Genomic DNA, 26,277 nt, shown 5'->3' with positions numbered 1-26,277 from the left:
TATATGTTTGTTTTTCAGGTATAAAGATGACTTTACTAATTAAGCATTTCCAGTGTTTTCTTCGAGTTTGGGGTTTTGCTGCTTCATCCCTCTAGGTATTGTTGCTGTGTCTCCCGTGTGACAGGCAGCCGGGTGGATTAGTGCCCGGGTTCCCTGTGACCTAAATGAGAAGCACAGTCGGGTCCCTGGTGGACCTCGTGTTACTCGGTGTGCATGGCAGACGGGTTCAGCCACGTGTCGGCTCACCTCCCTCAGTGTGAGCTGCTGGCCTCCGCGTCCGCCCTGCGCGGGCCTGTGTCTGAGCTATGCCACCGACACTGTTCCTGGGGGCCGAGAACAGGCCCCCAGGTGCCCCTTTGCTGGGCCCTCCCACCCCACGGGGGTTCCCACTCTCCTGGTCTTGGCTTCCCAGCGGCGTGGCCATGCCCCACCTTCCAGGCAGCCCCTAGGGCCACAGGCACGGAGACGGCAGAGTTGAAGGGGCCGGATGAGGCCTGGCGCGGTGCTCCGAGGGACTGTCTGAGCCAGGGTAGGCCAGTAACAGGACACTGTTGGACATGCTGGCATCGACGAAATGGCAGGCTTGCACGTTGGTGCTGTGAAATTCTGATTGCTTTGGAATGTAAAGTTTTGTGGTGCCGTGTGCAGTTTGTTGGGGTTAAAGATGACACATTTTCATGGTGAACAAAGAGTCTGGCAAGTAAGAGCAGTCCAGAGTCCATCCTGTGGGCAGTGGAAGCAGGGGCTGTGTCTTACCTGGTAGGGCTTTCTTGTAAGGTGGTCAGGGCAGGTTCATTTGGATACAGTGAAAGTCCTTTTTAAAAGAAAATCCGTTTGAAATGTTGTGAAAGAAAACTTCATCAGTGGGAGAATCAAATAACTTATGAAAGCAAAGTACCTGAAGAGTCTGAGTTCTCCCTCAGGGTTTCACTTTCTGGGCAGACTTCATGTGCTGAGTCAGGGGAGGCAGACAAGAGTGTCCTTCGGGCCTAGGGGCTGCCAGAGGCGCGGTTAGCTTAGAGAAGGTTGAGTGTTACCTGGGGCTTCCCTGGTGGCTCAGCAGTAAAGCAGCGCGGGAGACGTGGGTTTGATCCCTGGGTCGGGAAGATCCCCTGGAGAAGGAAATGGCAACCCACTCCAGTATTCTCGCCTGGAAATCCCGTGGATCCTGGTGGGCTCTAGTCCATGGGGTTGCAAAGGTCAGACAGGACTTAGTGACTAAACAGCAGCAAACGAGAGTTACCTGGTGATGTTAGGAAGTGAAGAGGGTGACCCAAGGCTTGGAATTTCTGGTTTCTGAATTACTTCAAGGGAACAAATCGTACTGTTTTATGAACAGAGTTTTGATTTTGGCTAGATTCATAAGTGCACGTTCTTAATTTTTGAAAAGCCGTGTTTTCAGAGTTGCTGATTTGGTCTTGTAGCTGCAGTCCCGAGAACGAGTCTCCTCATCAGAGTACTGTGCGATCTCAGAACGGCAGCCCTCAGCCTCCCGTCTGCTTCGGGTTGTGAACTGGGACGGATTCAGGCCTGTGGCAAAGAGGTTTGGGCCGGCCACGTGATCTGTGATTTTGAGCTCCTCGAGAGCCCAGGTCTGGAGTCTCTAGCCGGGTTTGCGAGACCTCAGGGGTCGACAGATAGCGTCTCTGTCTGTTACTCTGAATAGCCTGCAGTTTGTTGGGAGGTGTCGCTCCTGCATGTTGATGGTGGTGGTTTGCGTTTGTGAAGAGTGACCAGCCAGTTCCTGGGAGCTTCTGTTTGAGCCGTCAGAAGCTGGAGTGAGGGGCTGAAGTCTCCAGGGGAGGTTAGTACCAGATGCATGCTGACCCCGTCATTGGAGTGAGAGTGATTCATTAAAAATCATGGTGGCAAACACATACATGACCATGTGGAAAGCAGACAGCTAGTGGGGAGCTGCTGTCTAATTACAGAGAGCTCAGCCTGGTGCGTTCTGATGACCTAGAGGGGAGGGGGGTGGGGAGTGTGACTGATTCGCGTTGTTGTATGGCAGAAACCAACAGAACATTGTAAAGCAATTCTTCTCCAACTAAAAATTTTTAAAAATGAATACAAAAAAAAAAAATCACAGTGGCAGATTCTGTGAAACATTTTTTGTTATACTTCTTAAAGACTACCACATGGAGTTCCTCTTCATCAGATCCATGTAACCTAAAGATCTGATGTGAAGCATTTGTGTGGGTCCAGGCCCTGAAGGATTTCTGCTGATGTCTGAGAAGCCTGCTGTGCAGAGGAAAGCTGATGTAAATGTGCAGTGTTTGCGCGGAGCAGAGATGAACAGGACTCTGGCTCACCCCTCGCGTGAGCTCTTGCCGGCGAGTTCCAGTTGTGGTGCTTCAGGTTCTCAGCGTGCTCTTCCCGTATATTGTTCTATAGATTTCAACTCTGCAGCAGTAAGCACCCAGGGACACAGTGCAGAAGTTATATGAGAAATATATTTGGTGCAGGAAAATTGAGAAATACAGAGAAGTGAGAAATGATCTAGCTGGATCTCGAATCTAGCCCTGTCGACTCTTCTTGGCATCTGTGTGGTCTCTCCGCCCTGCACAGATGGGCCTGACTCATGTCACTCACAGTGCGAATCTTTAGCAGGTGTTGTAAAGAGTTGCTAGTTTATCGTAAAGAGTTACTGGTGTTCACAGCTGCACACAAGAATTGTGGCAAAGAGGGAGTCCCCCCCGCTGACCCGTGAATCTTCAAGCCAGGAGTGCATGGTCTCCCTTGAGCATGGAGTTCTGACCTTAGAGCCTTAAACCTGCTGTGTTCAGCATCTTACAGGAAGTCAGGGGGAATCCGCGTCCTGCAGCCCTTAGCCCCCAGCCTCATCCTGCTCCATGTGTGGGACGCCGCGCCGGACGTGCTGGCCTGTCTAAGTCTAGCGGTTTCTGCATCGTCTGGCGCTTGGCATCCCCTTGTGTGCTTGTGAAGGGTACTTGGACCCCTTTCAAAGAGGTGGCCATCGCCGATCCACTTTGCAGGGGTAACGTGCCCACCGTCAAGTGCTGGTAAGCAGTGGTGAGGGCAGATGGGGCCCTGGGGGCCCCTCTGGGGCCGGGGTTCTCCACGGCCTACCTTGTGGGGGGCCGGCGTGTGGCCCCCGTGGCCACCACGTCCAGTCTGTGCATGCCTTTTCCACAGAACAGAGAGCCTTCTGTTGTTACTGTTCAGTTTTGACTCTGACGCCCTTTGGTGTGCTCTGCAGCTCAGCGTTCATTCACGGTGCTGGGTGCGGTGTGCCAGTTGGGTAATAAAAAAAAGTAAAGGGTCATAACATAAAGGCGTGTGGGACAGGGAGGCTGCCTCACGGCGCAGGTCACAGGCTCCAGCCGCCTGTCTGGTGAAGACCCGTCAGGGCGGGGTGGGGCTGGGCTCAGGGGTGAGAGGATGGCACCGCAGGCAGATGTCCTGCTGCGAGGGAGCGGCCTCCCAGTACACGCAGATCAGACGACGGGTGTGAATAGAATGTGTGCGTCGCCCTAAAGCATCTCTGCCACACATCACCTCTTTTTTGAAAATAACTTTTCGCTTTTGGCTGAACTGGGTCTTGGCTGTTGGGCTTTTTCTTTGCAGTCAGTGGCCGCTACTCCAGTTGTCGGGCTTGGTCTCCTAATCGCGGCGGCGTCTCGTTGCAGAGCGTGAGGGCTTCAGTAGTTGCCGTGCACAGTCTTAGTTGCCCCACGGCATGTTCAGTCCCAGACCAGGGATTGAACCTGTGTGCCCTGCATTGGTAGGCGGATTCTTCATCACTGGACCACCAGGGGGCTCCCACGAGATCATCTCTTAATTACAAAGGAAAACAGTGAAGTTAGAGTAGAAACTTGGCAGGCCCTGGGTTTGCCGCCGGCATTGGGACCAGCCTGCAGGACATTCTTGGAAGCGTGGTGGCATCGCCTCTGTGCCGCTCCTGGAAGCGCCTGCCGGGATCTCACAGGAGGCCATCTGGGACCTTGAGAGTGTCCCAGCGGGACAGGCTGTGGGCATCTGAAGACAGGACAGTTGTTATGCGGCTGTGGCTTGGGTCTCAGGACATCGAAATGGCTCTCAAGGCCGCTCCTGCCCAGGGGAGGGGTCTGCGTTCTGCCTCCTGCCGCTCTCTGTCTGTCTGTCGCCCCTGCTCTCCCGAGACCCTGCTCTTGAGTCCTTTGGCTTTTACCAAGGAGGGAAATGGCTGGATCCTACGGCAACTCTGTTTTAAGTTTTAGAGACTACCGGTCAGTGTCCCCCTGAGTCTGTGCTGTTTCCCTCCCCATCAAAAGCTTACAAAGTTCCGCAGAAACTGGAAGGATTACCAAGCAGTGAAAGTGAATTTCAACCCACTGAAATTACCCTTCAGGAATAAAGGGGAGATGAAGACAAGTTTCAGACGAGCAAACACTGAGGAAGTGTCAGCTGCAGCGCTTGTTCTCATGGACATACTGGAGGGTGTTCTTAAGGTAGAGAGAATGCTCTCAGGGCAGGAGGGGCAGGGGAGGGTGTGGTGACTCCAGGCCGCCGTTGAAGGATAAAGCAAGACTGGTGATGTCTCCTGGGGTTAAGACACCATGTGGACCCAAAACCCGGGATGCCAACAGCACGTGAGTGTGTGGGAGGCGGGTGGAGTTAGTTCTGTTTGTGTTCTTCTTTTCTGCTGCTCCATGTGGCACGTGGGCTCTTAGTTCCTCAACCTGGGGTCGAGCGTGCACCCCCTGCAGGGGAAGTGCAGAGTCTTACCTGCTGGACTGCCAGGGGACTCCCGAGTGGACCTGACTCTGACCGTGTGTTGCCTGGGAACAGGTAGAATGCAGGTAATTGGACCTTGATGCATCAAGGGTGCCTGTTGGTAATCCCTGAAGGAACCATTGAAAGAACAGTGAAAGAGCTACTCTATTAGAGGCAGGAGACAGAAAATAGAAAGTATTCCAAAAGAAGGCAAGGAGGGACACAGGAAACTAGAACAGCCGTGACTGGCAGCGAGCAGTGAGCCGGCGGGTCCACTCTGTCGTCACACTGAGCGCAGCGGGACCGGAGAAGTGATTCAAAGGAAGAACGGTCAGACCAGATCGTGGGGAGGCCGCTGCTCAGGAAGGAGGCAGAAGCGAAAGGACGAGGAAGTTTTCGAGTGAAAGCGTGGAGGGCGGAGTGCTGCACTCAGCAGCCCCAGAGGCCTGGCGGTCCTGGGGGTTCTGTCGTGAGGTCTCCCTAGATCCCACGTCCGAGTTCCGGTTCCGGCCGTCCTGTGGGGAGCAGCCGGCGGTCCCCGAGTGACGTTTCGCAGAGCTTCCTGTGTCGCGGCACTCTGCGGCGCCTGTCCCGAGGGCTGGCCTCGCTGCCGGGCCCTCCTCCTCTTTCTCCCCACGCACTTTCTTCCCGGTGTGTCTGGACGTGGAGCTGTGTCTGTGCTGGGGTTTGCTCAGCACTGGCGGCTGGGGAAAGAACCTGTTTCCCCTGCTTGTCACCTCAAAGCTGGGTTTCCTGGGCCCCGTCGGGGGAGGGCACAGGCGGCCCATGCAGGCGTTGGGGTCACGGGCTCGGTCCTGCCCTCTTGGGAAGGGTGAGGGCCCGGGGCGTGCGGCGGCTGGCCCTGAGGTAGCGGGACATGGAGGGGCGCCTCAGCTGTCCGTGGCCTGAACTCCAGCGCGGTAGCTGTGTTGGTGGTTGTGTTGATGGTTTGTGTTTAAACAGCCAGAGGAATAGCAGTGCCATTTAGGGAGAGCGTGGGGCTGCAGATGTGGGCTCCACGTCAGCGCGCGTGTGGGCCCAGGATGGCCCCTGTCCCTTCCCCAGAGCCTCTGGGCCCTGCGCCCGCCCTCATTTGGTGGGACCCGGCTGCTGTGGGGGCTCGGGAGGACCGTGATGTGGGGTGACGAGCCCGGGTCCTGACCTGAAGGGGTGGCTGTGTGCACCGTCACCGTCCTGGAGGTGCCGTGGCTGCTCTGCTTTTGTGCTTGGCGCCCGGGAGGTGGGCTGCTCACTGGGGTCTCTCCAGCAATCCTGCCTGGCCCAGCCCAGCTCACGCGTCCTGCGTGCACGGCTCACACCAAGGTGTCCCCCAGGGCCCCGTGGATGCAGAAGTGCTCTGTTCCCTTCTCTGCATCGAGCGCACGGGTCCGCGGAGCCAGTGCGGCTGCCATTCACGAGCGCCCCGACCAGGATGAGGCTGCGGTCAGAGCCCTCCTCATCATGTGCCCCCTTCGCGTGACCTTTGGGGACTGACCACCGCTGCTTCCAGGCGGCTCAGGGGAGAGCAGGTGGTGCCGGGAGCCGTAGCTCTGAGGGACTGGCGGGGCCTTCGCGGGCTGAGCAGAACAGAGACTCCAGAAGGGGCGCGTGTGGGGCCAGGTGTGCAGGGATTCAGGGCGCGGCGGTGACGTGCTCAGTGCCCGTGGCTGGCTCTCCATTCCGATGCAGAGGAGTAGGTGGGTTTTACATGCACGAATTTCAGGTAGCGATCTTAGAAAGCAGTGAAGTACTTGGAGAAGAACTGAGGGATATGTTTATGATTGTCAAATGAGGAAAGTTGACCTATGTAAGATACAAAAAAAAAAACCTGTAAGGAGAAAGATTGGTAAGTCTGATTTCACAGAAGTAAAGTTTTCTAATACCAAAATCGACATAAAGTTAAGAAGTGACATTTAGGGAGGAAGTATTTTCACGTATGTAACCAGAGGTTAATAGTAAGAATATTTAAGTGAAAGTCGCTCAGTTGTGTCCGACTCTTTGCAACCCCACGGACTGTCCATGGAATTCTCCAGGCCTGAATACTGGAGTGGGCAGCCTTTCTCTTCTCCTGGGGATCTTCCCAACCCAGGGATCGAATGCAGGTCTCCCGCGTTGCAGGCAGATGTTTTACCAGCTGAGCTGCAAGGGAAGTTCAAGAATATTTAAAGACATCTGTAAATCACTAAGAAACTCGTAAACTGCCCAACAGAAAATAGACAGAAGGTATGAACAGGTCATTTAAAGAGGAAAGAATTAATTTAAGGACATCTCCGTGCTGCCCCTGCTGACCATCTGCCAGGGAAATGCAAGCTGTTAGTGTCGGTTTCTGGCTAGTTTGGCGCCCCACGGTGGCGCGTCCCGCCCGGGGGTGCAGGATGGGCCCTGCTGTCCTGGGGAGCAGCATGGCGGCCGCTCGCACACCCACGGCCCTCGTGCTCGCCCGCGCTGTGCCAATGTTCAGGCTTGTGCCCCGGACGCCTGGCTGGGGCCCTCGTGGACGGCTGTGGCACGGGGCCGGGGCAGGGCGGGTGCGCTCTGTGGGTCAGTGAGTCTGCGGCTGCAGGGGCAGGGGCGCGGAGCTGGTGCCCTATTTCTAGTTACTGGCAGAGAGCACGCGTGTGCTCACGGGCACAGCTGCCCAACTGCACAGGGGAGGCGTGGGGTGCCCGTCTCCCCGGAAGCATGGGGGTGGGGGCAGGGCAGACCCACGGCCTTTTCTGCCCTGTCTCTTCTGAAGGCTTTGGGTCTGTAGTCCACGTGCTGGGGTCACCGGTGATTCTGAAGAGGATCAGTGCGCGGGGACGTGGCCTGGCGGCTGCTAACATACCTCCTTATTGGCAGGTGTGGACCGTGGCGGGAGCCCGTCAACCCCTACTACGTCAACTCCGGCTACGCTCTCGCCCCTGCCACCAGCGCCAATGACAGCGAGCAGCAGAGCCTGTCCAGTGACGCTGACAGCCTGTCCCTCACCGACAGCAGCGTGTAAGTGCCCGCCGCCCCGCCCCGCGCCGCGGGCTGCTCCTGGAGGCCCTCCTGCAGACCACAGCCTCGGTGGCTTCCCTCCAGGCGAGACGCCGAGCCGCCTGGTGGTGCCCAGCCCTGGTCTCGGTGCCGGTGTGTGCAGTACGTCCAGAGCGGGCCACCCCAAGGCATCTGCTCTGTGCTTGCCCCCCTGTGATCTGGAAGCCGTCTCACCCGATTGGCAGGGCTTGTCGTCCCCTCGGTGTGGCTCTGTGCCGGCCGGCTGGGGCCCTAGAAGGTGGCATGAACCCCTGTCCAGGGATGCCTCCCCTGGGGAAAGTGCTCGCTTCTGACACCTTTCTCTGGTTCGCCAATGACTTTGGGGACCTTGGTGCAGGTCAGGATGTGATGGTGTCACACCTGCCCATGTCACACCAGGGCATGGCTTGTCTGCCTGCTGGGGCCCAACTCCACTGCCTACGTGCATCAGGCTTGCCTGCGTTCAGTCACACACCATTTGCTGTCTCTCTGCCCCGACAGGGAGGTTCTGGCTTGGAGCCAGCAGGTGGGTGGGCATCTACCCCCGCAATGGCGCATGGGTTGCGGCCCTGACCCTGTCAGCGGGTCATGGGGACTGTGTCCCCGCCCTGCGTGGTGTCTGGAGGTCAGGCAGGCTTAAGGAAGGAGGAAAAGGCGGGCTCGCCCATCCTTGCAGGTGGCCAGCTCCTTCCGTGCTGTGGCCCTGCCTTGTGGGCTGTCCTGTCTGCTGGCGCCTCGTACCGCCTGCCCGGGTCTAGCTCTGGTCGACAGCCCCGTGTCTGGCGCGTCGGGAGCCCCTTCTCCTGTTGGGGGCCGCGAGATGGGGGCGTCGTCCCACCAGGCTGAGCCTCGATGGGGCAGTCTGCATTCATCATTACCTTCTCCTTTGTTTTGACTCTTTCATAGAAAATGTTGGTGTTTTTAACAACTTACTTGATATTACTAGGGTTTCAGCACGACTTGCCATGAATATAAAGTGTCGTGTTAAAGGGTTCCAACGAGCTGCACCCCTCAGAGCCCCCAGGAGCCACTGACAGCATGCGTTCTGTTCTCTTCCCCAAAACTCAGTTACTACAGTGTCAATTAATCTCTTAATTCTCTCTAAGGGAAGGACATATGTTTGCTAAAGGGAAGATCTAAACAAAAAGAATTTCCCCAATACTCTGTTCATCTTGGCTTACACTGACACTCAGAAATATAGGAATAGCTAAGAACTTGGAATGTAAAATTGTGGCAGATATTTAAATATACTGAATATATGAGGCAAAAAATAGGATCGTGTGTTTCATCTGAATTATTTCTGTTGGCAACTCAGCATCGCCTCCACTTACCGAAGGGCTTCTCAGTCCACTGCTCTTGGGCACAGACTCCATGGACAGCACCTAGCCTCCCAGGCGTGGACTTGAGGTGCACGGTCAGAGCACGCGAGCCTCATGCGTGGGGCTCGGGGTACCGAGGGCGTGCAGGTGCGCTGTGGCTCTTGTTCCCTGAGGCCCGGCCCTCTGGACAGCTGTGCCCGCTGCACTGTGGCCACACCTGGGGTCCTGAAGGCCTGGGGGACCCAGCACCCCCACCTCTGTGCCGTGCTCTGAACCAGGGCCACCCTTCTCTCGCACTGGGCTGAGTGCGCCTGGGCCAGGCTGGGACACACCGAGCACCGTGTGCCTGGGGCGCCTCTGCTGGCCGAGCAGCCGTCAGCACGGGCCATGCATGGGAAGCAGGTGAGGGGCCAGGGAGCGCCGGCACCGTGGGTGCCCCCCACAGGAGACCTGGGAGGCTGGGGCCTAGCGGGGGGCCACCCCTCAGGTCCTTGGGAGACGGGTACCAGAGAGCAGGAGGCGAGCAAGTGAGATGCTTCTCAGATAAGTGCTTAGTCACTTTAAAGGCAGTATGTGATTTGGCTTATGGTTACATCAGTCTTCAGAAGGGTTGTAACTAAAATTCATGTCAAGAAAACAAATTTGAGCATTTGACAGATTATGCTGCTTTACTGTCTTATCGTGGAAGAAAGCAGGATTCGGGAACCCGACCCGTTCTTTTTAAGAACGTGAAGTCGCCTTCAGCCAGTGCAGCTCAGGAGACAGGCCCCTCGGGCCAGCTCCCGGCGGCCGTGGCTGAGCTGTGTGTGTGTTCACGCGAGTGTCTCTCTGACAGGGATGGAGTCCCGCCCTACAGGACCCGCAGGCAGCACCGCCGTGAGATGCAGGAGAGCGTCCAGGCCAACGGGCGGGTGCCTCTACCTCACATTCCCGTAAGCGTCCTCCTGTGTGCTCCCTGCTCCCCCCTGAGGGGCGGTGGCCCGCAGTCCTTTGGAGGCTCTGGGTAACTGCGCACAGGGTTTCTTGCTCTGCTTGCAAGTGTTTTGGATTTGAAGTGATTTCAGTTTACAGCTCGTACCCGCCCCCAAAGCTGTGCGGCTGCTGCTGTGAGGCGTGCGTGGAACTACATCCTCTGAGCGTGGCCCCCCGCCCCTCTCTGGCTCCTCCTTGCGCCTGGCTTCTGTGTCGCTTGTCCTGGGTGCAGGGCCTGGGCCCCTCCCGTGTCGGGCGCTGCTGCCCCTTGGGTGTAGGGTGGGCACTGCAGAGCACCTACCCTTCTGGCGCCCAGGCTCAGCCCCGACCTCAGGGGTCTGCACAGCTGGACACCTCTGCACAGCTGCCTGGTCAGTCACAAGAAGCCCTTCTCCAGGGCTGGCTGGCAGCCTCGGGCGGGCGCCTTGGGCTGTGGGCACTAGGGTGGCCGTCCCCAAGGAGGCATAGCCCCCGGCCTCCTCAGGGTCTTCACCCGTGGTCGTGGGAGGCAGGAGGTGGCTGTGTCCACTTGTCCCCAGGCGGTCAGCCCGGGGCAGGGAGGAGAGTGCAGACCGTGCCCTGCTCACCGCGGTGCAGCAGGGCCCACTGTGGCGTTTCCTCACAGCGCACGTACCGAATGCCAAAGGAAGTCCGCGTGGAGCCCCAGAAGTTCGCGGCAGAGCTCATCCACCGCCTGGAGGCTGTGCAGCGGACGCGGGAGGCTGAGGAGGAGCTGGAGGAGCGGCTGAAGCGCGTCCGCATGGTGAGTGGCTGCCGTGGCGCAGGTCACAGCGGGCCCCTGAGGCCTCGGCCTTCTCCGTGCAGTGGAGGGCATCTCCCCGCCAGCCGGACAGGTCAGGGCTCCCTGCTCCCACCTGAGGGGCGGTGGCCCGCGGTCCTTTGGAGGGTCTGGCCTGCGTCCTGCTCCGTGCCCTCCCTGCTGCGTGGAGCGCAGATGGCCTCCCTCGGGCAGGGCAGCCTGAGGCTCTGACCCGTCACCTCTGCGTGCAGAGTGGCTTTGTGGCTGGGACACAGCTCTGTGTGTCTCGTTTCCTGGCTGGTAGCCTTTCCGGATAGAACTCCGGGAGCTGGGCGTTTCCGCACACCTGATCTGTTTGCTGTAGCTCTTTGCCCATAGGTGCCGGCGTACGTCTTTTTTGCCTGCCGTGGCGCTCTCCTGTCCTGGCCACTGCACACGTGTGTCATTTTACACGCAAGGGGCCCCCGAGCAGAGGTGCTGTGACAGGCGTGCCCCACGTCTCCCTCACGTGCCCCGCCTCCTGGACCTGTGGGCCTCGAGGCCTCTGGCACACAGGCCTTCTCTCAGGGCGGGAGTTCATTCTCTTCTCAGTATTTTGTTCAATATCTGAAACTCAAAGTGTGGCTTTCTTGTAGGAATGATTTGTCTACCAATCACCTGATCTTCCTGTTTAAACTACAGAGCCTGAGCCCTCCCCGGACCCTGTCAGAACCCAAAGGGGGCCCTGCTGTTTCGGGTCCCACGTTTCCCCGGGGTGGTGCGCGCACCGCCACTGGAGGCAGCGCCGTCAGGGTGGGTGAGGGGCCTGGCGGTGCCCAGCCCCGCAGTCCCCTCTCTTGCCCCCGCGCCTGGCTGCAGGGCTCTGTGTGACGCCTGGCCCTGACACAGGCCGGGCTCCCCCACCTTCCCTACACAGAGTCAGCAGGCAGATCTCATCATGGGGTGGAGCGCAGAGCCCTGGAGGTACCAGAGACAGCCCCGAGCATGGGGCGGTTGCAGGCCGTGGGGCGCCACGAGGGGCCCCGTGGGACTGTGCCCTGCTCCCCCTCGCGCCACTGGCCGTGGCGCGGCCTCCTGGCAGGGCAGGTGCAGCCCAAGGCCTGCTTGAGCCCTCTGGTGGCCCTCCCACGGCCCGTGGCTCAGCGACCTGCCCGAGGCCCTCGCCCCGTCACTGCTCAGGAGGGCATGGCCAGCAGGCAGGGCTAGGGGTGCGCTGCTCGTCAGAGCTGAGGGTTCCTGCCTCCTGGGAGCTTCTGCCTCCTGGGAGCTGCCCAGAGGGAACAAACGCAGGCCAGAGTCAGCGTGTGCCAGTGCCTTGGCACAGCTCAGCCCGGGTTGCGCATGTGAGGAGCGGGCGCCCTGGCAGCATCTCCACCACTGCGCCCCTGTGAGGCCGTCCTGAGTGCGTTGCCATTGACAGTGCTTAAAACAGGCTCAGGAAGCAAGGTGTAACGTTGCGTGAAAGAAGTTTCAGAAACCTGCAGACTGGCAGGTTTCACTGCAGACCTGAGCTTCTGCGATGCACTGCTGTACTTCCGGCCTTGGCTCGGGCTGTGTGCACGCGGTCCTGGCCGGTGGCGTCGGGCGGGAGGGGCACGCTCAGGTGGCCCAGCTGTCTGACGGCGTCTGAGGCTCTCCCACGGCGTCCCTGGCAGGCGCTGGACGGCTGTGCCTGCAGCCCACGAGGTCTCAGGGGGCTGGGCCCGGCAATGTTCTCTGACGTGACCGAACGTGTCCCAGCAAACGTCCGGTGTCGGTTGCTCGGGGCCTCAGTCTCAGGAGGGCTGCCACGCGTAGTCCTCGGGTCCCGGCTCCCAGCCTCAGGGGTGTAGCTGGCCGGCTCCCAGACGCGTCCCTCCGCCCCAGGGGGTGGCTCACTGCCCAGCAGCTGGCCGTGTGGTCTTGAGTCTGTTACCGGGTGTGATTTTGTAAGCTATGTGAACTGTGTTACAAACAAGAATCCTTTTTCACGAGTAATAGCTCAGACATTTTTGGGGCCATGCCTTGTGGCTTGTGGGATCTTAGTTCGTGACGAGGGATCTAACTTGAAATCCTGCAGTGAAAGCACCAAGTCCTAACCGCTGGACTGCGGGGAATTCCCACTGCAGATTTTTAAGTAATTAATTATTTTCGGTCGAGCAGGGTGTCGCTGGCGGTGCGCGGGCTCTCTCCAGCTGTGGTACTCAGGAGCTGCTCTTTGTTGCAGTGTGTGGACTTCCCGGTGCAGCGGTTTCTCTTGTTGGGGAGCACCGTCCTAGGGCATGTGAACGCCACTACTGTGGCTCATGAGGCAGTACTTGGAGCACACGGGCTTAGTTGCTCCATGGCACGTGGGATCTTCCTGGACCAGAGATCGAACCCGTGTGCCCCGCATTGGCAGGTGGAATTCTTAACCACTGGAATACCTGGGAAGTCCTACAGATTTTTTAATAATTGAATTTTACTGTAAAGCTTGGGAAATCAGAACAGAAGAAGATGAAAACTAGCGCTGAAGGGTTACGTAAATCTGTAATATTTTAAAACCCTAAAATTGAATTTCTGTGCGTGCAGAGCTATTAGGAATAGCTGGTCTCAGACCCCTGGATGTTTGGAGGCTTCTTTTTACAGTCTGCTGCCCTGGGAGGGGGCGAATGGCATCAATACTGGGTGCCCCTTGGTGTGAGTCTCCCGAGTCCCCACCCCTGATAACCACGAAGCACCAGGGTCGGTGTGGGGACAGGGTGAGTGCAGGTACCCAGGGTCCGGGTAGTGATAGGGGGTGCAGAGCCCGGAGTCTGGGGCGCTCCAGGGCGGCTCCCAGCTCGCCCACAGGCCTGCATGTCCCCCCGTCTGCCCCTCTCTCCCAGCCTGTCCTCTTGGGTGCCGTTTCTGAGTCGTGGTGCCCACAGCTGGCGGCATGTCTGATGACCGCAGGCACTTCCGCAGTGGTGCAGAGTCCTGTGGGGACTCCTGGGGGCTTGATCATGTCGTAGCGCGGGGTGGCTCAGTCATCCGGTCTCTCAGCGTCTGCTCAGGGCAACTCAATAAGACGAGACAGTGAATGTGAATTGTGTGTTTCAGGATTGAAGTGATTGAATGTGTATGTTTACAGGTTTGCTTACAGTAACTCTCAGAGTCAAAGGAAATTCTGCTAGTTTGATATGATAATTTATTAACACTCGTAGCAAGATAAGGAAAAACCAGGAGCTCTTCTGTATAAGGGTAGTGTTTGCTGGGAAAATATGATGGAAAATACAGCAGTGAAATTGAGGAATAGGAAAACAATTGAAAAAAATAAAAATTTTTATTGAGAAGCTTAACGTGGAAGCGGTGCCAGGTGTCCTGGCAGTCTGTGTGGTCCTGTCCCCGCGCTTGGGAGGGGAGCCCCGGCCAGCCCACATCCGCCGCGTCCTCCCGGAGCCCGGCCACACTGGCGCAGGGCCGCTCTGGATCCGGCAGCCCCTCCTCCCCTTCGCTGGCCTGGCTTCGTCCCCAGCTCGGGGCTTGGGCCTTTGTTTGTGCCTTGTGTCCCCAAGCATGGGGTCTCCACTGTGCAGCCAGTGCCGAGAGGTGCCACGCTGTCTTGTCCCAGCAGGAGGAGGAAGGCGACGACAGCGACATGCCCTCGGGCCCCCAGGGCGCCAGCCACAAGCTGCCCTCGGCCCCGGCCTGGCACCACTTCCCCTCCCGCTACGCGGACGTGGGCTGTGCGGGGCTGCGGGACGCGCACGAGGAGAATCCCGAGAGCATCCTGGACGAGCACGTGCAGCGAGTCATGAGGACGCCCGGCTGCCAGTCGCCGGGGCCTGGTCACCGCTCCCCGGACAGCGCGCACGTGCCCAAGATCGGGGTGCTGGGGGGTGCCATGCCCATGCACGGAAAGCATGCTCCCAAGCTGGGGGCAAAGCTGGACCCGGCTGGGCTGCACCTCCACAGACACGGCCACCACCACGGCCACCACGGCGCGGCCCGGCCCAAGGAGCCAGCTGAAGCCGAGCCCGCCCGCCGGGTCCCGGGCAGCTTTGCCTGGGGCCCGGAGCTGCACAGTCACACAGCCAAGCCCCGCAGCCACGTGGAGAGCACGGGCGCCCCCCCTACCGCCGGCGACAGCCTGGCCTACGGGTGAGTATGAGCAGCAATCCCCCGCCCCGGCGCAGGTCAGTGCAGATGGTGTGCCCCAGAGAAGGGTCCTTTGTGCCACCCTCAGGCCAGAGTTTCCCTGAGGAGTCCCTAAGCCAGGGCCAGCGCGGGTTGGCAGGAGTGCGCGCCTGGGTGCACGGCCGCGGGGCTCCAGCCCTGAAGCACCGTCGGGTTGGATGGGCCCGTTTCGGGGCTGGTGTCTGGGTGAGGACGGGTGGCTGGGCCCGAGCTGCCTGGACGCCTTCTGTCCACAGAGTAGGCCTGAAACGGCCCAGCCGTGCCTGCAAGAGTGTGGCCAAGGCCCCATGCGCAGGCAGGGCCCTTGCAGGCTGTTCTCCCCAGCCCCGAGGGTCCTGGCCAGCTGTCCAGCCTGGGCCGGCTGAAGTAGCAAGTGACCAGGCCTTGCTCTTGCAGCGGGAAGGCGGGCACGACCTCCAAGAGAAACTCCAAGAAGGCGGAGCTGGGCAAGAGCAGCAGCACAGAGGCGCCAGGCCCGGCTGAGGACGCGGAGAAGAACCAGAAGATCCTGCAGTGGATCATCGAGGGCGAGAAGGAGATCAGCCGGCACCGGAAGGCGGGCCACGGGTGAGGGCCCCGGCCGGGCCTCCCCCACCCCAGCGCCGAGTCCCCCAGTCCCGGCTCCGAGTCCCCCTCCCCCGGCCGAGTCCCCCAGTCCCGGCTCCGAGTCCCCCTCCCCCGGCCGAGTCCCCCAGTCCCGGCTCCGAGTCCCCCTCCCCCGGCCGAGTCCCCCAGTCCCAGTTCTGAGTCCTCCACCCCAGCTGAGCCCCCCAATCCCAGCTCCAAGCCCTCCCCCGGCCGAGTCCCCCACCCCAGCCGAGCCCTCCCCCGGCCGAGTCCCCCACCCCGGCCGAGTCCCCCAGTCCCAGCTCCGAGCCCTTCCCTGGCCGAGCCTCCCCCACCCCGGCTCCGAGTCCCCCAATCCCAGCTCCGAGCCCTTCCCTGGCCGAGCCTCCCCCACCCCGGCCGAGTCCCCCAGTCCCAGCTCTGAGTCCTCCCCTCCCCCCCCCGGCCGAGTCCCCCACCCCTGGCTCCGAGTCCCCCAGTCCCAGCTCCAAGCCCTCCCCCGGCTGAGTCCCCCACCCCCGGCTCCGAGTCCCCCAGTCCCAGCTCTGAGTCCTCCCCTCCCCCGTGGCTCTGAGTCCCCCACCCCCGGCTCCGAGTCCTCCCCCGGCCGAGTCCCCCACCCCCAGCCGAGGCCTCCCCCGGCCGAGTCCCCCACCCCCAGCCGAGTCCTCCCCTGGCCGAGTCCCCCACCCCTGGCTCCGAGTCCCCCAGTCCCAGCTCCGAGTCCTCCCCTCCCCCCTGGCTCTGAGTCCTCCCCTCGCCCTGGCTCTGAGTCCTCCCCGTCCTGGGCTCTGAGTCCCCCACCCCCAGCTCTGAGTCCTCCCCTCCCCCATGGCTCTGAGCCCCCTTCCCCCTGGCTCTGAATCCTCCCACCCTCAGCTCTGAGTCCTACCCCCTGGCTCTGAGTCCTCCCCTCACCCCGGCTCTGAGTCCTCCCCTCACCCCGGCTCTGAGTCCCCCAGCCCCCCAGTTCTGAGTCCCCCCACCCCTGGCTCTGATTCCTTTCGCCCCCGGCTCTGAGTCCCTCACCCCCCAGCTCTGAGTCCCCCCACCCCAGCTCTGAGTCCTCCCCCCGAGCTCTGAGTCCCCCCCACCCCCGAGTTCTCCTCCCCACCGGCTCTTGAGTCCCTGTCCCCCCAACTCTGTTCCCCACCTCTAGCTCTGAGTCCTCCCACCCTGGCTCTGAATCCCCCCCCCCCCGGCTCTGAGTCCCCCTCCCCCTGGCTCTGAATCCCCCTCCCCCTGGCTCTGAGTCCCCCTCCCCCCGGCTCTGAGTCCCCCTCCCCCCGGCTCTGAGTCCCCCTCCCCCCGGCTCTGAGTCCCTGCCAGCTCTAGAGCCTGCTATCAGCGCCAGGCAGCAATTTGTGCAGGCCATGTGCCCGTGGGACCAGGGCCAGCCCATGGCAGCGTGAGGTCAACCCTTCGTGTGTGGGCCCTGTGACGGGGTGGGCATTGGTGACAACGTCAGTGTCCCGGGCAGGAATGCCCACTGGTGGGGTCAGCTGCTGCAGCCCCACTGGGCAGGATCCTACAGCCCTGTGGCTGCCGCTCCAGGAGGAGCCTCTGAGCTGGCCTCCTTGACCCCAGCTGCCAGAGAACATGCCTCTGCCCCGGGCCCCCGCTCCGTGTCAGCTTCAGTGTCCCCGTCCTGTCCGTGGTGGGGCGGGACGGGCAGGAGCCTGGGCTTCGGGGCCAGGCGTGGGCTCCCTGGTCCTGCGCTCTTGGGTCCAGACCCTCCACACTCACAAACCCTGTCCCGGTGGCTCGCTGCTTGGCCGTTGGCCCCCCCGCAGCTGGAGGGTTTCTGTGGGAAGATGAGCCCGGAAGCAGTGTCCTGGGTGCGCTGTGGGCTCCATCGTGCAGGCCTTTCTGGGGTCTATGGACCTGGGGGCAGGGCACAGAGCAGGGAGTGAGGAGGTGGGGGCCTCATGGGTCCTAGGAGGAGTCCACCTCCCCATGGGGCAGGTCACATCACACTGGCGCTGAGTCAGCCCTCTCCCCCGGGGTGCCATTCCTGGGATTCCCTCATTTTGCTCCTGGGGACACGCCCCCCTTCTGAAGCCTCTAGTCCAGCTGAGAGAGGCAGTGTTTCCACTCGAATTCCATGCAGTGGTTGAGTGATGGCAGGTCACGCAGACGTAAAGGCTCTTGGTGTCTGATGGCGGGGACGGTGGCATCATGTGGAGGAAAGGCAGGAAACAGCGCGTGATCAGAATTCTGCCAACCGTGGCAGGTGCTCTCAGTGGGGAAGGAAGCGCGCGGAACGCACTGAGTGGCTGTCGCTGAATCATGTTTATTTTTTTCTTAGAATTTCATGAACGTTTCAAGTTTTTCACAAAAAGAAAACTTATTTATTTGTATTTTTAAAGGAATGATGAAAGTTAAGCTTTTGTTTGTTTGGCTGCCCTGGGTCTTGGTTGGGGCATGTGAGAGCAAGTTCTCTGACGAGGGATCAAACCCAGGCCCCTGCATTGGGGGCTGGGAGTCTTAGCCATCCGACCTCCAGGAGGTCCCAAGAACACTTATTCTAATATCAAAATACTTTTCAAAAACAAAAAATCTTTATGTAAAAGAACACTTCGTGGGGAAACATTAAGAAAATGTCCACATAGGGTATGGTTTACATTTCAGAAAGCGATGAGCACGGTGCAGAGCAGGTCTCCAGAAAGGCTGTGCATCAGGGGTAGGGGTTGTGCAGGGCCTGGGCGCGGCTCACCTGCTTCTCTTGCCCCCGAAGGTCGTCCGGGGCTAAGAAGCAGCAGGCCCACGAGAGCTCCAGGCCCCTGTCCATTGAGCGCCCCGGGGCCGTGCACCCCTGGGTCAGCGCCCAGCTCCGGAGTTCGGTGCAGCCATCGCATCTCTTCATTCAAGACCCCACGATGCCGCCCAACCCCGCCCCCAACCCCCTGACGCAGCTGGAGGAGGCACGCCGGCGCCTGGAGGAGGAGGAGAAGAGGGCCAGCAAGGCGCCCTCGAAGCAGAGGTGCGTGGTCCTCGCAGCATCCGTCCGGGGCGGGAGCCCTTCTGCGCCTTGGCTGGCCTGCGGCTGCGCTCAGGGTGCCGGTGCGGCCCACCGCGTCTGCGAAGGGGCCTGGTGTTCCCAGCCACGCGGGGGAGCCCTGGCGCCTCGCTCTCGGTGCTGAGAGCCCAGCCCCGCGGCCCTCCTCGCGGCGCCCTGTGTGGCTGTCAGGGCTGGTGCGGCCCTTCGTGGGGCAGGCCGTCCCTCCACGCTGGACCCTGGCCCCGGGGCCTTTGCGGTCACTTTCCCGGGCGTGCCAGCCACTCTGGACTCCAAGGTGGTCCGGGCTCTGAGGGCCTGGAGACAGGAGTGTGGTTGCCGGATGGCGGCACCGTCCCGGGTGTTACTAGTCCCCGTGTCCCATCTTCAGTCAGCTGGGCTCCTGGGGCCGGGCCTCGCTGCAGAGTCCATGCTGCTCTGGGGAAGCCAGCGCCCGGGTGCAGACCTGCCCCAGCCTGCCGCCCCACGGGAGGCCCTTGCGTGTCCCTGGTCACTGAAGGTGACCCTGTTTACAGCAGCCATGTCACACACTGAGGTCTTGCTGGTCTGCGTGGCCCGGGGAGAGGGCGGTGCCCGAGGCCTGGCGGGCCGGCCCGTGAGCTGGAGGGTGGAGGGCAGCAGCGGGGCCGCCCAGGAGGGTACTGCGACGAGCAGGCCCTCCCTGCCACGCCTGCCCCTGCAGGGCTCCCTGCTTGTGGTCTTGTGTCCTTGGACTGCTCTTTGTGCCAGCACCCACGGGCCCTGCCCAGTGGCAGGTCCTATCCGGCTGTGACACAGCTGAGCCACAGGGCCGGCTCAGGCGCTCCACACTGGTTGGTCCAGCACGTGTGCGCCTTTTGTAGACAGCAAAGACCCCAGAGCAGAGGTCCGCTGGGCCCTCCTCTTGGGGTGACCCCACCCAGGGCAGTCAGAATAGACGTCACGTCAGGGCCGCGGAGCATCGCAGCCGAGGTGGATGGCCCTGGGACGGGAGCAGTGGGCAGTGAGCCCTCTTAAGCTGGCAGTGACTGAGCTGCAGGGCCAGGTCGGGGCCTGCTCCCCTCTGGAGGCTAAGGCTCCTCTGAGTGCACGGAGCAGCAGGCACCTGCGGGTTTCAGGAGCCTGAGGTCTGCCTGGTAAAGACCTGGTGGGCGGAAGCACCGGTGTCCCGCCTGCTCTGACGGAGCCCTGACCTCCAGCTCCACAACCTCGAGGGCCTGCTGTCCTGCTGTCCTGCCAGCCACACGCAGCGGGCGCCTCCTCTTTGCTGCGGAGCGTGGCTGAGCTAAGCGCTGCTGGAGGCCCGGCTCACTGCGCGTTGTTCCCTAGGTATGTGCAGGAGGTCATCCAGCGGGGGCGCTGCTGTGTCAGGCCAGCGTGCACGCCCGTGCTGAGCGCCGTGCCGGCGGTGTCCGACCTGGAGCTCTCCGAGACAGAGTACGTGCGCCCCCCTGGGTCCTCCCAGTGCCGGCCGGCCCGCGACGGGAGCTTGGGCGCCGCGCCTGAGGAGCTGGGGCTACTAGTGTGTCTGTGAGAGGAGCCCCGGCTGTCCGCGTGGGGACAGCGAGCGACGGGCCCGAGAGGGGTCTGTGCGTCCCGCACGAGGCCTCACGCCCCGCACGAGGCCTCGGCCCTCGCTGCAGTGACCTGCCTGGTGTGATGGGCTCGGGGCTGTGGCCCCGACTCCCTTGGGCACTGCTGGCCAAAGCGCGGGCCCTGGGCGCCGTGTGCACAGCGAGCCGGCTCTGGCCTCACGTGCAGTGTGGGAGCGCGTAGTCCATGCCCGTGCACACTGGCCAGGCTGGGCGTCCAGGGCCTGAGGGCCTTACGTGGACAGCGCGGGCCACCTTGTCCCTGAGCAGAAAGAGGGGCCCCCACTCAGCCCTTGCCAGCTGACCCCCCGGTCCTTCGTCGTGCGCGGCCGAGGGCCCTGCTCTGAGCCTCCCTGTTGCTACTCTTTGTGGGGGGTGCTCTTGTGTAGAGAATGGACCCCCTGGGAATCCCAGACAGCTCCTGGGTTGGGCCAGGCCTGAGGTCACAGGACCGAAGGAAGGGAAGCAGGTGTCAGGAGCCTGGCTCAAGCTGGGGGCGGCCACTCAGCTGAGGTGACCGCCTGCTATGTGACCAGGAGCACCGGCGTGGGGGGTCCCCACGGAGAGGAGAGCCTGCTATGACTCGGGGCCTTCCTGACGCAACACTGGCCGCCCATCTGGCCAGAGCCAAGGGTTGCGCCTGGGCTCACTGGGCAGCCGGGGTGGTCATTGGACAGGACTCAGGAGGGCACAGGCGCCGCTCGTCAAGAGGAAACCCCTTGCTGCCCTGCAGGAGGCACCTCGGGCCTCGGTCCTTTCTGGAGAAGGGGCTGGCTGCCGCCTCTGGTCTTGTGAGCAGCTCTCTGCTGTGAGGCGAGTCCATTTCCGGGTCCAGCAGTTCTGCTGTCCAATCCCCGGCCTTGGGGTGTTTCTGAAGGTGGCTTCACAGGGACACGGGTTGAGCCACCCAGCAGAGGCGCCTACCGTGGGGTCCTCCTGAGAAGCCTGCTCGCCCGTTTCACGTGGTCTGCGTGGTGGTTCCGCCCCCACAGTGAGACCAGGGCCTCGAAGTGGGTGGTGGCAGCGGCAGACGGCTGGCTGTGTCTGCGTCTCGGTCTGGGCTGGCACAGAGTGGAAATGTGCAGGGCGAGCCCCCAGGGGTGGGCGTGGCTGGGGCAGGGAGGGCAGCGGGGCCTGTGGACGCACAGCGTTTCCAAGTGAGGTGCAGCCCACCCTGCAGGCTCTGCCCTGTCATCTTCTGGGGCAACTGGTAGGGCCCCAGCCCCAGAGGTCACAATGCTTCTCTGTCCTCAGGACGAAATCACAGAGGAAGGCGGGCGGTGGGAGTGCCCAGCCATGCGACAGCATCGTCGTGGCCTACTACTTCTGCGGAGAGCCCATCCCCTACCGGACCCTGGTGCGGGGCCGCGCAGTCACCCTGGGCCAGTTCAAGGAGCTGCTGACCAAGAAGGGCAACTACAGGTGAGAGGCTGGGGCGCTCGCAGCACAGGGCCGTGTGCTCCCCTCCCGTTGAGGCCCACCCCCGTCTGCCTGGCCGTGGGCTGCTGGCGTGCACCCTACAACAGGTGAGGCGAGTGTGGCCTCGGTTCAGGGACCAGGTCCTGCAAGCCAACCAGGGCACCCATGCTGGTGCAGCCCGAGCCGGCCTTGTGTTGGCTTCCTGACCAGGTGTTTTTATGGGACTGCGGAAGCCAGGCCCCCACTGCAGTTCCGCCCTGGAGACCGCTAGGGGCACTGCAGAACACGCTGGGGCCGGTGGGGTCTGGTCTGGGGTCAGTCCACGGAGAGCCTGCCTGCATGCTTTCCTCCGTCCACTGAGTGGCTGGGAAACCCCACTGGGGGCTGCAGGGCCGAGTGCGCGCAGTAGCCAGTGGAGGGGACGGGAACCCTGAGCCCACCCACCTCTCCCTGCAGAGGCTGGGGCAGGGACCTGCAAGCGTCTGGCGCCAGCGCTCAGGCACCAGGGCCTCAGCCACCAGCTCGCGGGCCTGCGGGAGGTGCTGGGGGCGGCCACCTGGCTGCCTGGCCCCACCACCCTCAGTGCCTCCTCCCAACCACAGGTTCTACTTCAAGAAAGTGAGCGACGAGTTCGAGTGCGGCGTGGTGTTCGAGGAGGTGCGTGAGGACGCGGCTGTGCTGCCCGTCTTCGAGGAGAAGGTCATTGGCAAAGTGGAGAAGGTGGACTGACCGGCGGCCTGGCCGCTGCGCCCCCGGGCTCCACAAAGGCCCGTGCCGCGCTGCCTGCTCACGCGCGTGCAGTGGGTGCAGCTGCTGGCGGGGCAGTGTGCCTGTTCAGGCAGCCCACCCGGCCCGTGTGTCCAGGAGGGCGGGAGTCCGCCGGGGCCCCTGCTCCCTGAGATGCACGCTAGCCCGCACCTGTGGGGAGCCCGCCATGGGGCCACCTGGAGACCCTGCCCAGCGACCCCGTGCTGCTAAGCAGACGCCCCTGGCGTTTGCCCGCTGTGGCCTGCCCCAGAGCCAGGGTGCAGGGGCTCTGGGGCCTCTGTCCATTTTCCGTGTCACCGAGTGCCTTCAACCAGCTTGTCCCTGGCCTGCCACTGTGTGGGCCCGGCGCCGAGCACCGAGGCCCGAGCCGGCTCAGCGGGTCCGGGCCGCCCTCCCCAGGGCCCCTGTAAATATGTACATTTCTCAGGCCCGCACCAGCGGGGGGCTGCCCTGAGCCCATTTTTCATGCGCTGACTTGTACAATTATCTTTTCAAAGGTACTTGGATAATAATGAAATAAAACCATTTTTGAACCTTCCCTGGCCGTGGACTGCACTGTCCGACAGGGTTGCTGGGCTTCCTGCATATGTGCCCTGCCTCTCAAGCAGCATTCAAGGTCGGGCCCAGCCTCGTGGGCATGGGGTGGGGGCACGGAGCCACACTGGCAGCTTTGGGGAGAGGGCAGGGCCAACACAGCAGCAGTGCTATGGGCCTCCTTCCTGCCCCGGTGAGGCTGCAGACCCAGGCTGGACCTAGGCGCCCATCAGGAGGGCTGGGCCCCACCCAGGATGAGGAGACCCCGGGGGCTGAAATGGGGCCCACACCAAGGCGAGAGCTGCCCTTCTTAGGAACCACACACAGTCCAGGACCAGAGCTCTTTATTCACACGGCTGCTCTCACGGCCCCGGACATGGCTCCTGGGTGGGTGCTGACGGTGGGCAGCTATAGCTCGTCCCTGGGCTCCGTGGTGTTTCCTGGCTTCTCGTCCCTGGGTTCTGTGGTGTTTTCTGGCTTCTGGCAAGGGTCACAGAGACCCAGCTGGATGCCATACCCTCCGCCTAGCCCCCCCCATGCTCGCCCACAGCTACCCTCCAGAGGACTGGCCCGAGGCCTGGAGACAGACACCCACCGGGAAGGTGGCTCCAGGCACCTCCGCAGGCTCCTCTGCGGGCAGCTCGCCCCCGCTGTCCAGAAATTTGGAGAAGGTCTCCAGGTCCCTGGCGCCTTTGTAGTCAATCACCTGAGGAGGGACATGGTCTGGGGACCCCGACTCCTGGACCCAAGGCTGACCCTCCGAGGCCATGCCCACCTCCAGCCGAGGGCGGAAGCACCCAGACCGAGCCCAGGCCGCACCTTCCGACCGGGCCCTGCTGGGAAGTACTTGAGGGTGGGGAAACCGTGCACAGGGAAGGCCTCCAGCTCGTTGGCTGTGGCGTCCAGCTCGGCAATGACGATGTCCTCATGGTCCCTGTACTTCTCGGCCAGCTCCTCCCAGGCCGGGGCCATCTCCTTGCAGTGGGCGCACCACGGGGCGTCTAGGACGGGACACGTCAGCACAGGCAGCGGGGCCCCCGCCACCTGCTGCCCGCCACCCGCCACAGCCACACTCACAGAACTTGATGAACACGTTCTTGGTCTCATCAAAAGCCACTTGCTCAAAATTCTTGCCCACAAGGGTCTTGACTGGCCGTTGGTCCCAGTCTGGGGGGACCTCCTGGCTCAAGCGATAGGGCTAGGGGAACAGGGCCAGGAGTTTCACCGGGGGTCTCTCCTGGTGGCTGCTGCTCCCACCCCATGGGCAGGCCACCACTGACCTTGATCCCTCCACCCAGGACCGCGCGGCAGAAGTCTGTGATGGCGGCAGCGGTGACCGGTGCCCCATGCCCTGGTGCGTACTTCTTGGTGGTCTCAATGTTGATGAAGCGCAGGGTGGGGGCCTCCTGGGCCTTGAGGCCAAAGTACTGGAGCACGTGGTCATTGTCGGCGCCCACATCCACCACCACGAACAGCACCTGCCGGCAGGGAGTCCACGTGGGCTCCCCGCAGCCCCACCACCCCGGCCCCTAGGCCCAGCCAGTACCTGCCCCCGGAAATGGGGAGCCGCCTCCCGGAAGCCTGGCAGCAGCTCCCGGTGGGCATCCAGCGTCTGGTTGACGAACAGCAGCAGGTGGTTAAGGATCCTGGCCGCAAAGATCTTAGAGGACGTCTGCAGGGGCAGGTGGAGCTCGTGGAGGCCCCCACGGCCACCACCCACTGCCCGCACCTGCCCTGCAGCCCTCTCACCTCGCTGCTGTACTCTGTGACCAGGCGCATGCTGTGCGTGAGCAGGAAGCGAGACAGGTCCCCCTGGTCCAGGCCCAGCTCCTTGTCCACTGGGAAGTCCGCCCGCCCTTCGTCGTACTGGACAATGCCGGGTGGGTCAGTGGGAACCAGCACCCCCACCCCGGCTCCTGCCTGAGCCCACCTGACCCACCTTCTTAAAGAGGACCACCGTGTCCTTGGTGAGGCCGAACTTCTGAAAGAGCTGCGGCCGGTCAGTGAGGCCAAAGGTCATATCCAGAGCGTCCTGGGCCAGGCCCAGGAAGGTAGCCACGTCCCTGTCCTGCAGGTCCTGAGGGGCCCGGGCCTGTGAGGCCGCCGGGCCCACACCCTGCTCCCAGGCCCAGCCCCGGCCCTCAGCGCACCTGGAAGAAGCCGACGACCACCACATCCTGGGCGTCCATGAGTGCGCGAGCGTCCTCCTCGTCCTCCAGCCGCCTGGCGCTGGGCCCCACCCGCCGCCGCAGCCACTCAGCGATGCCCTTGGCCTCCCGGGGGCCTGCGGAGACCCCTCAGCTGAGGCCCAGCCTCTGCCGCCCGCCGCCCCCTCGCCCGCCCTCTCCTTGCCCGCCCCGCACCAGTGTACTCCTCCGGGTGTGTGCGGTTCCCGTCTCGGAAGAACTTGAGCGTGGGGTACTCTGTCACCGCAAACTCCTCAGCCAGCTCTGGCTCCGCGGGCCCATCCACCTTGGCCAGTGTGACTCTGGCTGACTCTGCTGCCAGCAGGGCGGCCGCCTTCCTGTACTCAGGGGCCAGGGCCCTGCAGTGCCCACACCACGGGGCATCTGGAGGACAGACCCATGAGCGCGCAGGCCTTCACCACCCCCGCCACAGCCCCTGCTCCGCCCGGCCAGAGCCGGCCGACCTCGGGGCCAGCTCCACTCTTGCGATCCGGCAGGGAGCAACACGTCCAGTCCACACCCCCCTCGCCAGGGGCCTACCTGAGCCTCGGCCACACAGAGCCCGAGCACCGGAGGCCAGACTCCTTGAGGGCCCCCGCGTGGGACTGCAGTGGCCAGCACTGTCCCCAGAGTGGGTTTGGGACGGACCTTCCGTGGCCACCCCTGAGGCCGGCTCCCGCCGTCTGCCTGTGGAGGCCTACCGGCGGGGAGTGGCTCCTGCCTGTGAATGGGCTGTGCAACCCCAGATGGACGCGTGCAAACCCGAGTGCTGGCCGGCCCTTCACGGAAGAGCCTGGGGGACACCTGGCTGGCTCTCCCCTGCGCCTGTGCCTCCCCACCGTGAGTCTGGACCCCAGGCCCAGCTCTGCCCCACGGCTCTGACGGAGCCCCAGGGGCACAGCGAAGGTGGAGCAGAGCACCCGGGTGGCCCCTGCCGGTCCCCAGCCACGCTGGCCCGGCACTCACAGAATTCCACCAGCAGGGCTGGGTGCTCCTGCAAGGCCTGGCCCAGGGTCTGCTGGCTCAGCACCAAGACCCTATCCTCCTCCAGGGGCTCCTCCTCGGAGGGCTTCTCCTCAGGGGGCTTCTCCTCAGGGGGCTCCTCCAAGGGACCCCCGGGCCCCGGCCCCTGTTCGCACAGGCCTGAAGCCCCGAGTAGTAGCACCAGCACCGGCAGGAGCTGGCCATCCATGATGGTGTGGGGGCCCCTGGGGCGGGGGCAGATAAGGGGGCGGGGGGCCAAGCAGCGGCCGCCACGTGGCACCCGGGCCTGCTCGCAGGAGAGATAAGGCCAGGAGCACCCCCCCGC

At 62.5% G+C, this 26,277-nt stretch overlaps 2 protein-coding genes across 8 annotated transcripts in view; one reads left to right on the top strand and one right to left on the bottom strand.

Moving 5' to 3' along the window:
- The window catches only part of AXIN1 (axin 1), a 42,088-nt gene extending 19,302 nt beyond the window's left edge, over positions 1–22,786 (top strand). For 3 of the 7 annotated variants that reach the window (XM_042239826.1, XM_027961201.3, XM_027961202.3), the window contains exons 3-11: positions 7,558–7,698; positions 9,871–9,967; positions 10,633–10,770; positions 14,339–14,868; positions 15,301–15,471; positions 18,209–18,454; positions 19,799–19,906; positions 21,316–21,483; positions 22,083–22,786. In XM_042239826.1, coding sequence (XP_042095760.1) covers positions 7,558–7,698; positions 9,871–9,967; positions 10,633–10,770; positions 14,339–14,868; positions 15,301–15,471; positions 18,209–18,454; positions 19,799–19,906; positions 21,316–21,483; positions 22,083–22,209 — 1,726 coding nt within the window. In that variant the 3' untranslated portion in view covers positions 22,210–22,786. The remainder of the gene's footprint in view (positions 1–7,557; positions 7,699–9,870; positions 9,968–10,632; positions 10,771–14,338; positions 14,869–15,300; positions 15,472–18,208; positions 18,455–19,798; positions 19,907–21,315; positions 21,484–22,082) is intronic. The other 4 variants (XM_060406282.1, XM_060406279.1, XM_060406281.1 and 1 more) reach the window with 3 other exon arrangements.
- Positions 22,787–23,109: 323 nt separating this feature from the next.
- PDIA2 (protein disulfide isomerase family A member 2) lies at positions 23,110–26,168 on the bottom strand. The gene is made up of 11 exons (XM_027961981.2): positions 25,935–26,168; positions 25,146–25,352; positions 24,933–25,066; positions 24,722–24,859; positions 24,532–24,648; positions 24,329–24,454; positions 24,063–24,260; positions 23,860–23,980; positions 23,602–23,783; positions 23,378–23,488; positions 23,110–23,262 (listed from the first exon to the last, which is right to left on the bottom strand). The coding sequence occupies exons 1-11, from the start codon at positions 26,158–26,160 to the stop codon at positions 23,191–23,193; spliced, it is 1,632 nt and encodes a 543-aa protein (XP_027817782.1). The 5' UTR covers positions 26,161–26,168; the 3' UTR covers positions 23,110–23,190.
- Between the last annotated feature and the right edge of the window lie 109 nt (positions 26,169–26,277).

This window comes from Ovis aries, chromosome 24 (genome assembly GCF_016772045.2).
Source record: "Ovis aries strain OAR_USU_Benz2616 breed Rambouillet chromosome 24, ARS-UI_Ramb_v3.0, whole genome shotgun sequence".
In the NCBI taxonomy this organism is placed as follows: domain Eukaryota; kingdom Metazoa; phylum Chordata; class Mammalia; order Artiodactyla; family Bovidae; genus Ovis; species Ovis aries.
This window is presented reverse-complemented; position numbering and strand designations above follow the sequence as displayed.